The 11,856-nt window shown below is 40.3% G+C and overlaps 1 protein-coding gene across 1 annotated transcript in view; it reads right to left on the bottom strand.

Annotated features, from left to right (window-relative positions):
- Positions 1–11,856, bottom strand: part of LOC104966322 (inosine-uridine preferring nucleoside hydrolase-like) — a 22,610-nt gene that overhangs the window by 7,465 nt on the left and 3,289 nt on the right. The window contains exon 3 of the mRNA XM_010795510.1: positions 845–849. Within this exon, the coding sequence (XP_010793812.1) occupies positions 845–849 (5 nt within the window). The remainder of the gene's footprint in view (positions 1–844; positions 850–11,856) is intronic.

Below are 11,856 nucleotides of genomic sequence, written 5' to 3'. Positions count from 1 at the left end.
ACATACGCCTGCCCATACCATAACCCCACCACCACCATGGGCCACTCGATTCACAACATTACCCTAACCCTAACCCTAACCCTAATCCTAACCCTCACACCAGATACTGACTGGTTTTCGGACCCCCCCAGACACCCCCAATAAAGCAAAACTGCACGTTTCAGAGTGGCCTTTTATTGTGGCCAGCCTAAGGCACACCTGTGCAATAATCATGCTGTCTAATCAGCATCTTGATATGCCACACCTGTGAGGTGGGATGGATTATCTCGGCAAAGGAGAAGTGCTCACTATCACAGATTTTTTCAGATTTGTGAACAATATTTGAGAGAAATTATTATTTTGTGTATATAGAAAATGTTTTAGATCTTTGAGTTCATCTCATGAAAAATGGGGGCAAAAACAAAAGTGTTGCGTTTATATTTTTGTTCAGTGTAGTATATATGTAGGGGCTAGTTATACTACTTAGTTTTTCAGATTCTTTGTACACATAGTAACAAAGTTTCCTTAAAATGTTGCTCAAGATTAGTGTCGTTCAAAGTTCAGACCATCATCAAAGACGGCCTGAACTACAAAAGCTTTTGGGAACAGATTTATACTGTAGCTTCATGGATGCTTCCCCAGCGACCTTTCAGTTTACATTTCTCAAGTTCTAGCCAACACACTTTGCTGTGGATTGTACCTGAGGTGGTAAGGAAAGTTTGTTGCGTATGCTTTCAATCTCCTTGACCCTTGAGCTATAGATAGATGGATGTATTGATAGATTTGTCTCAACGTGGCTAGATTGATGTATCATCCGATATATTTAAGAACAGATTTTAAAATGCTAGACCTATGTCATATTCACATTCACTGTCCAGTGTGTCCTTGAAGAGTGCGTGTGCCTCAGATGGACAAGTGTAGAATTGACAAATGGGAAAAAAACCTGATGTCACGTAAATCAGAGAGCTGTGTATGGAATTGCCATCAGCCTAGGTGTGTTTTGCAGCCAGTCAGACACATTAGGGCCCTGTGCACTATCAAGGACACGCTGCATTAACTGACATGATTCACTTTATCGAAAGAATTAGACAGGTTAGGCAACAAAAGCATCACCAGTGCAGAAAATGGACCAAAGGCAGTTCAATAAGCAAGTTACAGATTGTTTTTACCTGTGTTGTCAGTATATGCTGTCCTGAGGTAAACAGATCTATAGATGTTTACTCTGAGCATGGAAATTGACCAGGATTTGTGTGACTAAAAATCTCTCTTGACATGTTTATTTTATAACGAAAAACATTTATTTGTAATCACATATTAAAAAAGGTCATTCAACAGTCATTAAATATGATTTTTCAACCCTGAAATGTAGTTAATGGATGAAAAAGGGAAAATGACTATCCTTGCCTTCTTGTTTGATGTCACAAAGTCAACTTTTACTACTTCTTTTACTTTGAGAATCACATTTGAATGTTCAAACAGCAGCCATGAGGGACTGGGATGGTAGCGCTGCGAAGAGATGTCAGATATTTTTCAGGATAATGTCCACAATGGGCTATCCACCAGTCTTATATCAGGGTGTCAATGGCAGATGATGAAGAGCTCCTGCTAACGTTGAGGTAATATATGTAGTCATTGTATTCCTTCTCAAGATCCAAATATACATAAACACTCCCACCATTACTCTTGTAAAGCAATAAATAACGTAACACTGGTAGACCTTTGAAGGCGTTTCAGCTAATTGTAATAGATAAATGGATAAACCACCAGGAAGCAGCTGACACTTATTTTGTCAAAGCAGTGTGAATAACGAAGGCACCGGCTTTAAAGATATGGGAATTCTTCTCGTTTAGTGAATTTACCCCCACAATGCAGTTTTTCTCTATGGTAATACCATACCTGCCTGCTTTAGGCTTAGGTTATCTCTTTGCCTCATGCCTGCTAAGGAGGTAACATCTTTGGCTTTGTTTATCTGTCAGCAGAGTTGCAGAAAAGCTTCTGGCTTGAGTTTCATGAAGCTGGGTGGAAGGGTATAGAATGGGCTGTGGGGAAGACAAACTAAAGGGTTATGAAAAGGAATTATGTTTGACTTTTTTTGTTTGATCGATTTAAGCTGCATGTGTGTTGTCGCAATAATCAGGGAAGATATGGACACATCTGAAGTGTCAGTTTAGCTCTATATTCCGGGTATGGATTGTCGTTACTGGTACCGCGTCCTGAGGTTAACTGGTAAAAAGATTTAAACTCTAAATGAGGACATTGAGTGTTGTCACTTGAAATCCCTCCGAAACTTTGTGTTTCACTTTTGTTAACGTTGCAAGATAATGGTATTGTGTGGTGCCTTTCTGGTCGCAGTAATCAGGAAAAACATGGTTTCTGACTGAGAGGAGAACATGCTATTGAGTCAGAACAACTACTACATTTTAAACAATCACTACAAATGCATGACGGCCAAGGCCATAACCAACCAGTCAACAGCTTTAATATTTTAGATGTGTCTCAGTGTGATATTTTCAAAAAAGGGGGAAATTATAATCACGATATCAAGTTGAAAGATTCTGTGTTTTTTCATCTCCACAACTGGGAATACGTGTCGTTGAGAGGAATCCAATTTGAAGATATGTTGCACAGGTTTATTGTTCGATCACAAGTGATTGACATGGTTTTGTTAATGGGTGGCCTGACCCAGAAAACACACACACACACACACACACACACACACACACACACACACACACACACACACACACACACACACACATACCAACGAGTAGATTAACCCTGTGTGTCAAATGTGGAGCAATCGATCAATTACTGAGTAGCGCTTCCCCATTTAGATCCACTTCACCCACAGGGTCTCATTTGATACAATAATAACTTTTTTACACCGATAAGCTCCATGTTTTCACAGAAAAGTTAATATACACACCTTAATGAGCACACAAACAGGCACATATGTACATCCAATCCAACAATTAGTCACATAAACATGCCATTGAAGGTTTTCTGGTGATAATTGGAATCCTGGGAAGGCTGTGGGTGTACAAATCAATCAGCGCTACTGACGTCAGAGTTGAGGTATAACTCTTTTTTTCTTTTCCTTATGTTGATTGAAAGAGGTCAAATGGGTCAGAAAGACACGTAAATTAGTTCTCCTTTGCACTATTCTCTGTTTCCTTGTTTTTCATGAAGGTATATGCTTTCACGGACATAAACAGTGGCTATGAGCTCTGTAAATTGGAACCTCCAGCCAGGCGGTAGCTTGCCTGTCACACATAACCAGCATCACAACACACAGGGCTAACCGGTTCTTTTAAACGACAATAGTTCTCAATATCTAACTAGGTTCTTGTCATATTTCCTGGCAGCTGCTGCTCATCCAGTCCCAAGCTGATGACTGCATTGGCGGGGGCAGAACATGGACAGAAGGCGTCAGCATTAGCTTAAATCCTGTTTCAAATTGTTTGCCAGCATATTATGGGAATGTGTGTGAAGGTGGTGTCTGTTAGCCTCGGAGGCTGAAGTTATTGAGGCCAGTGGTTGCCTAAAAGATCTCTGTTCCATGATACCATTAATAGGGAGTCATGGCTTTTGGTCCTCTCCATATGGTGAACCCACCTTCAGTACTGATAGCAGAGTCCACGCGTTAGGATGGACTGGCATTTAAACAAAAGGATGGGCTGGATTTTGTAATAATAATGATCAGAATCATACCATGGACTCCTCCCTTTCCTTTCTATTCACCAATTTCCCTTTCTTCCTAATCCAAACCCACATCCCTTAATCCATTCAACTTCTGTTCCCGTCTCCCTTTATCTCTTCCTACTCAATCTTGTTCATACCTCTCCCACGTTTCTAACCTTAACCGTAGGTAATGTCTGGTGCCTGTTATCCACTTGGACAGAAGCATGCACCACACACAGAACCCACAATGGTTGTCCCTCCGACCTTTCGTTGGTACCTCCTCCCATACCAACCTCCCAGAAAACATCCTTCTTCTGACCAAATCTCCTCCATCAAAATGCTATACTCCTGAATTTCCATTTCAATCTTCAAAAAAACATGTTGTTGTGGAGTGGCCCTTGCTAGTAATCAATGCCTTTGTTGTAATGGTATCATCATGCTATATCTAAAAATAAGATGATGTCATTTGGCCTCAAGCCTTTGACAGAAAGCCCTCAATACGTATGAATGTATACATGTATTCATATCCAAAGCACACCTTGAACAAACTCGTTTTTGAGTCCCAGAAGTGCTCAAACATTTTGAAGGCTCTAGTTTGCATTTTTGCACAAAACTTATTGCTGAGTAATTTTTGCATTATGGCATCTCTTTAAATGCAGTGTGTTTTCCACAAGCAGCAACCTCTGAAAAGTAAAGCCAATGAGGAAGTACCTAAAACTTGCATTTGTCTGTTTTTATAGAAGTCTACGAGAAAAATACACATCTTCTCACTTTATTTAACACCTCGGTAAACATTTTCCTGACAAGTTTATGGTCTCAATCACTAGTTACAGGTCTTCTTCAATACAGCATGATGTTCATTCAGATACTGTATCTAATGTCCCATTTTGAGTAAAATAAACCAAAAGCACGGTATGCTTCAGGGTTTGTTTACCTCATTATTGATTGGTTGTCACCATCTATCTGATTGTTCTACTAATGTTAAGACTATTCATTTTTTTTACTGTGTTCTCAGTTAATGACAGTTAGCTAACGATTGTTCCTCTTGTGTCACTTCTGGTTGCAAGAAAACGAGATTGCCACAGACAAAACGTAACGCTTTCACAGGGTCTACATTCATTTCAGCCCGCGTCACACTGTCCCGAAATTGACACCCGATGGACACACGAATATGGAATTGTGAATTTCGCACGAAGATGGCCCCGAACCACACACAAAGGCAACATTTACATTACATTTAAGACATACAACTGCAACGAAAGTAACACAAACAATTATGTTAAAGTATTATGATACTGTACTGATATTTACTTTATCCGTCTTTATACTGTATGTAGAAGATATTAAGTTTTCTCCGTCATGTTGTTTCCATAGCAACAACAACTTCCTGTCAACTCGCCTTCAAAATAATATATTATATCCTTTTCAGTTTCACAGAACACAAATTGGGTTATTTACATAATATGTTTACATGATTTTGTTGTGCAATAAAACAACCAGATGGACACACGATAAAGGAAAAGTTCAAATTTGGCTCTGATCGTAACAACATCGGGCCATTCGTGAGGGCATCTTAAGCCATCGTATGACCGCCGGTGGAGTTTCTCAGGCTCCGGCAGCAACTTCGTGAGCGGTGGCAAAATCTTTGGCATGCCAAAAAATTGCCGAAGGACCTTGCGAAGGTTCATTTTTGTTTTTAATTTGTGTGTCAATTTTTCCCTTCGTAAGGCCATCGTGAGGGCATCTTGTTATCATCGGTGCCATCGGGCATTCGCATTAGCCCCGATCAGAGTGAGAGCGAATGCCCAATGGCACCGATGATAACACGAAGATGACACAATTTGACAAGATGCCCTCAAGAGTGCCTTACGAAGTTGCCGCTCACGAAGTTGCTGCCGGAGCCTGAGNTCTAAAGAATCAGGTATAAAACCATACAAAGGGCAAGTTGTATAGCAAACAATGTGGGCTTTGTGAATAATTGGACAGCCTTCTGGGGAAAACCTAGACCAGGTTTTCCCCAGAAGGCTGTCCAATTATTCACAAAGCCCACATTGTTTGCTATACAACTTGCCCTTTGTATGGTTTTATACCTGATTCTTTAGATAATCTTGGCAAAAATAACCAGGATGCTGTATGGAATGGTCTCAGTTTTAAAACTGTGATGAGTTAGCTAAAAGCGCCTGAGAAAAATATTAGCAGTTGATTAGAAGACAGGAGTGTTGGGTAGAAGATCAAAATCAGGGAGTGTGTGTTCCTTTATATTGTTCCATTAGTTAAGAATGTATGAACTGCCTGACCTCTGCTTTTATGCCAAAAAATACCAATCATGTATCTTTCCCCATAAACACTGAAATGCATATTATTCCTCTTAATTAGCCTAATGCTATTAGCATTAAAGTCCCTCCTATACTGTGCTACCTTTTGCTTTTAGTAGAATATGAGGTATGTGTTGGGAAAGTTGGATCTCATGGCCAGTGGACTTGTCTTTTAACTTCGTCCTTAATGCGGTTATGGGAGTCACATACCTTGCCGTCCGTAATGAGCTGGTTCAGCCTGGTCATTGCCATGAGCTATCATTAAATCTGTTACCCATGGTGCAATGTTCCTGACTGTGTGCAACCCAGTCAGACCGAGCAACATGCAGCGGATCAGAGGTGACTCAGTGGAGGAGAGGGTGGAGGAAAGGTGCTGGTGTTAGATTGTTAGGAAGAGAAATACTTTTGAAAAATATTTTCACCTCACATATCAACAGAATGTTGTTGTGCCAGCGAGCTGCACTCTGGATGGTCTGACCTTCAGCCATGGGTCCTGATGAATGCTTGCCATGTGTGCACTAGGAGAGTTAGAAACTGGGATGTATGGATGATCAGCATTTCCAACACTCAAGCTTAAGCAATGTTCACAAGCTAGCAACTACAAACATGTACTGTACATTAGATTAATACAGCTCTATCAACCAGCCAACCTCACTATAAAGTGGTTCAGGAATGAATCCTTAAATTGGGAAATAAGTTAGTATTTAACCACTTCTGGTTCCCTCGTCTTGAAGTGAATGGTTTTTTTAACGTGTTTGTGGTTAGATGCCTGAAATAAGGTCTGTGGGTAACACAAGCTAAAGTAAAATACCCCACTTGTGAATGTCCATAATGTTTTTCCTTCATTATTATTATTACATTTCATTTGTTAGACGCTTTTATCCAAAGCAACTTACATTCAGTACTGTGGACAATCCCAATAATTTGGGGTGAAGTGTCTTGCCCAGGGACACAACGACATGCAGACTGCAGTGAGACTCAAACTTGCTACCCCCTGATTCGAAGTCCAGCACACTATTCACTGAGCCACAGCCTCCCTTGGGTCTTGGTGATTTTAAGTCACATCTGTACACACAAACAGTCTATTGTTTCCCTATCAAAGTCAACACAATCCATATTAAAGCCTACAGCTCATTTTAAACTCCTCTGGTTGCACAGATCCTGCCTGGGCTCAGAAAGTTTGCAGACGTTGCGAGGGGCCTTATAGCAGATTCCTTTCTCTGCTCATTATCTGCTTGCTGGGAAAAACTCATCAGATTCACTTGAGTGTTAAGACGATTAGTTCTCCTGACAGTGTGTCTTAGTCACGGGACAGTGGGTTCTGCTACTAAAGCAATATGGCAGAGCTCTGCTCAGACTCAAGTCTACAGTCCATTCAAGGCTCGGGCATTAGTATGCCTGACAGAGTAGCAGACTTTTTAATTAGCACAGCTACGCTTAAAGACTTAAAACTCATTCGTGTTGCTTTGAGCAAGATCAAATACAACACACTTGGTGTTTTTCTTTGTCCCTCACCACATTCTGCAGTAGACTCTCACAGCAGAGAGAGACATATCAGCACACCAAACATCCTCCAATGGGCTGTGGCAAGCCGCTGTAGCACGTACTCAGCACACACTTACAGTGTGTTGGAGTGATGCAGCTGCAGACATTATGGGTTCTATTGTTGTGTATAAATGTAAAGCTTCACTTGAAGATTACTCCCTATAATTAACATGCTAAGGACAAGGAAAAGAATGGAGGATCAAATTATATTAAGAAATGTTATATCTCAGTCTGCCTTGCATTAAATGCAATCTATAATGCAGATGAATTGGAAACTAATTAAAAAGCAAACCCTGGTTTTTGTATACATTTGACATGCACAATACAATTATTGCAATCATGCAACAATGCATAATACGATCAAACAAAACAATCTATTCCCTTTGTGAAAAGATTAATTACTATTGTAAGAGGCAGAGATACATAACAGGGAGTGATTTCATTAAATAGGCCCTTGTGCTTTCTGGGGTGTTCCCTTTCCTGTTGTGTGTTATATACTGTAGGTTTGTGTGCATGTAAATGGTCTACAGAGGCTAAAATCCCTCCTCAGGGAGTTTCCCTCCCCGCCCCCCCCTGCCTGAATCACCTTGATTGGACTCCTTTGTTTACTTCTATATTATAGTGACATCACTATATAACACTCACGCTTCTATTGGCTAGCGCTTCAACACATTGTCCCTGATAGGCTGAGGGGTGGGACCAGAGATCGCGTTAACCAAATATTTTTCTCCTATGACGATTTTTTTTTAACAATGACTGAAAAATCTGAAATTAGTCTGTTGTTTTGACAGATTAGAACAAACTCGGAATAGTTGTGTAAAGACCGAAGGGTAATTCTGTATTTTGACGGAAATGTCACGATCCTGCCTAGGAACAGTCTAGCGCAACCTCTGGTTGGAACATCTCCAAGCGGTTGACCAATCACAACAGAGCCAGCCAGCTAACCAATCAGAGCAGACTGGGCTCTGGTTTCAGACAGAGGGTGAACAGAGGTGCTGCAGCACAGGCAGTATGAGACAATTAAAGAGCTTTTTGAACATTAAAGCCTGGAGACATGTCCCAGTAGAGACACTACATACTGATATGAAGCTGAAAATGAGCATAATAGGACCCCTTTAATGTTTTGTACAGGGACATCAATTTCCTGACTTTTTAAGCAACAAAACATGACACCAAAATTACCTTTTCTACAAAAACATGCAACCACATAAAACCGAATGGAATATTATTTCTTAAACTGTTTCCTTATCTTTAGTTTAGTGTCTTTTAATTGTCTTAGCCCTGCAAGGTCCAACACACAGACATCCACTCTAGAATTGATATTAGTAAAACATATTTGAATTACTTCTACCTTGTCCTCTTGGCAAGTTCTTTAGAGTCCCTTTGCTCAGCAGCCAGTTACAGTAATTAGATGGTACAGTCCATCGCCCTGCTCTGTGTCCTGTGCTGCAAAGGACAGTTTGTCTTTTAAACGCAGAGGTCAGGGAATGTATCAGAAAAGCTAAAAACATTGTTACCATGGAGTCATCAGTGCCTCCTCAGTAGCTCTCATTATCACCCAGGTCGTGGTGCATTGTCAGTGGAGATCAAACAGTGGAGATGAGTGAGACTCAGGCCTGAAGATATTCAGACATACTTAAACACAAAGGGAGCTCAAACCCCAGGCCTCAGGGTTGCTGCTTTCTTACCTTAAAATCAAAAAGCTTCCAAGCAACCAAGGTATTGTGCAGAGATGTTCCCCTTTACACTATTCATCCCTTTAATGTCAAAGAGACACCTATCAAAGCGCTCCCTCACCGCGGCTCTTTGAGCAGGTAAATATCTGTTTCCTCAGCCTCCTGCCTCAGGGACTGAAGCTGAACCATGAGGACCTTCTATCAATAGGATACACAATCAACAGGGTCAGTGCAAGGTGTTATTATAGTCTGTCACCACCATTTCTCATTTGCAGGTTTTTTTCAGCCAAGTATGCCGCTTCACTACCTGTTGAATAATACACGGTCTGATTTATGTATTGAGCTCTCTCCCGATGCAGCCGTGGAACTGAAGATTTACTGACATGGATAGTAAAATTGGTATTATGTACAAATGTAGTATATGTAGTGATTTTCAGTATGGGTTCTACTGAAATATTTTCATGCTGAGTAGTAAGTACTTGAGTAGATGTTATTTGTTACATATCACTACTGAAATGCATGTTTTAGGGCCTGCATTTTCAGACCTAATTTGCTTCTGATCATACACTGAACAAAAATATAAACGCAAACCTTTTGTTTTTGCTCCCATTTTTCATGAGATGAACATTTTCTACATACACAAAATAACCATTTCCCCCAAAGCAAAAATGCACGTTTTAGAGTGGCCTTTTATTGTTGCCAGCCTAAGGCACACCTGCGCAATAATCATGCTGTCTAATCAGCATCTTGATATGCCACACCTGTGAGGTGGGATGGATTATCTCGGCAAAGGAGAAGTGCTCACAATCACAGATTTTTTCAGATTTGTGAACAATATTTGAGAGAAATGGTTATTTTGTGTATATAGAAAATGTTTTAGATCTTTGAGTTCATCTCATGAAAAATGGGAGCAAAAACAAAAGTGTTGCGTTTATATTTTTGTTCAGTGTATGTATACTTTGACTACAGTCATGTGCTGCTGTCCACAACATTTAAAAAATATTCTACAATATGGAATGTGGATTAAGAACCTTTGTGTGAATGAGTGTGTGCAAGCAGTGCAAGTGTGTGTCTGACTTATTTAAAACATAAGATAAGAGTTCTCTAAGAAGTGACCTAAGAAGGGTTTAATTGCTTACTCTTGAGATTAACAACATTTGACAACCATATGCGCTTGGTGGCAGTGAAATAAAGTGTGTCTCACTTGATCATCAGTGATTGATTCTCTACTTACAACGACAACGGTAGTCTACAGCCATGAATCTAAATACACGATACATCAACATTACTGTTTTTTTTTTATGGTAAGCAAGGATTATTTCAAATGTTTTACTTCTGTGATAAACATGGTGAAAAACAAATATTCATCTGGTTTGTTTCAACAAATGAAATAGCTGAGGCATAACTGTAATGATAGTAACAGTTTATTAAGAGGATATAGTATAATGCTCATTTTCAGGTTCATATTTGTATTTAGTGTCTCTTTTGTGACATGTTTACATGCTTTCATTTTCAAAAAGTAATATTCATGGGTCTCAGACAATGCATTGATTAACCTTTCACTTTTTCTCTAAGGCCACCACAAGGTTTATATACTTGAGTGAATTATCTTGAAAACTATAGGATGGATAACTACGGAAAAAAGGTTTATCCAACCCGCAGGATAAAATGTATTAACTTTGGTGATCCTCTCACTTTCCAGCCTTTTACGGCCCGTCTACACTACAGGCATCAAAAAATCTTGAAGCTGGGCGTATCTGAAGCTTGGCGATTTTTTGCGAGCAACGCGACCAACAACCAATCACATGAATCTCCCGCCCCCGACATACAAAGCAATAGCAATCTTAAAACGAAGTAAACTGGATATAAACTCCCCAAACAGGCGAAAACCTACCAGTTTCACCCTCTGTCTCTGCCACCTCCCTCCATGCCTGGTTCCTCCGGTTTGTATCCCGGTAAATAGTTCTGGTCGTAAAGAACCGGGTGATTTGCTACCGTAATTTCTCGTTTGGAATATGAGGAAATGAACTGCGGTCTGGCTCTCCCAGCTTGCACGCGGTTTGATTGGCTAGCGCTTGCACTGGCGGGATTTGCATAAACGGGATTTGATTGGCTGATGCCAAGCATCGAGCCTCAAAAGTCGATAGATGCTCGTGATGCTTGCAAAGCCATGCCATGCTCCCCACAATGCAGTTCGGCGAAGATTACAAATCTTCTACGTGACCCCATTGAAGTGAATGGGCGAAGCGTTGAAAGCATTTTTTNNTAATATTCATGGGTTTCAGACAATGCATTGATTAACCTTTCACTTTGTCTCTAAGGCCACAACAAGGTTTATATACTTGAGTGAATTATCTTGAAAACTATAGGATGGATAACAACGGATCCTCCACTTTGGTGATCCTCTCACTTTCCAGCCTTTTAGCAACAGCTTTCCTCGTGTTGAATGCTAATAATGTTACAGAATGATGTATTCTAAAACGGTATGATAAATACATTCTAACCTATTTACTGTCATCTAAAAATAAAAACGTGTGTTATGTGTGTGTGTGTGTGTGTGTGTGTGTGTGTGTGTGTGTGTGTGTGTGTGTGTGTGTGTGTGTGTGTGTGTGTGTGTGTGTGTGTGTGTTTGTGTGTGTGTGTGGTGTGTGTGTCGTGTG

This window comes from Notothenia coriiceps, unplaced genomic scaffold (genome assembly GCF_000735185.1).
Source record: "Notothenia coriiceps isolate Sejong01 unplaced genomic scaffold, NC01 NC01_scaffold00037246, whole genome shotgun sequence".
NCBI lineage: Eukaryota > Metazoa > Chordata > Actinopteri > Perciformes > Nototheniidae > Notothenia > Notothenia coriiceps.
This window is presented reverse-complemented; position numbering and strand designations above follow the sequence as displayed.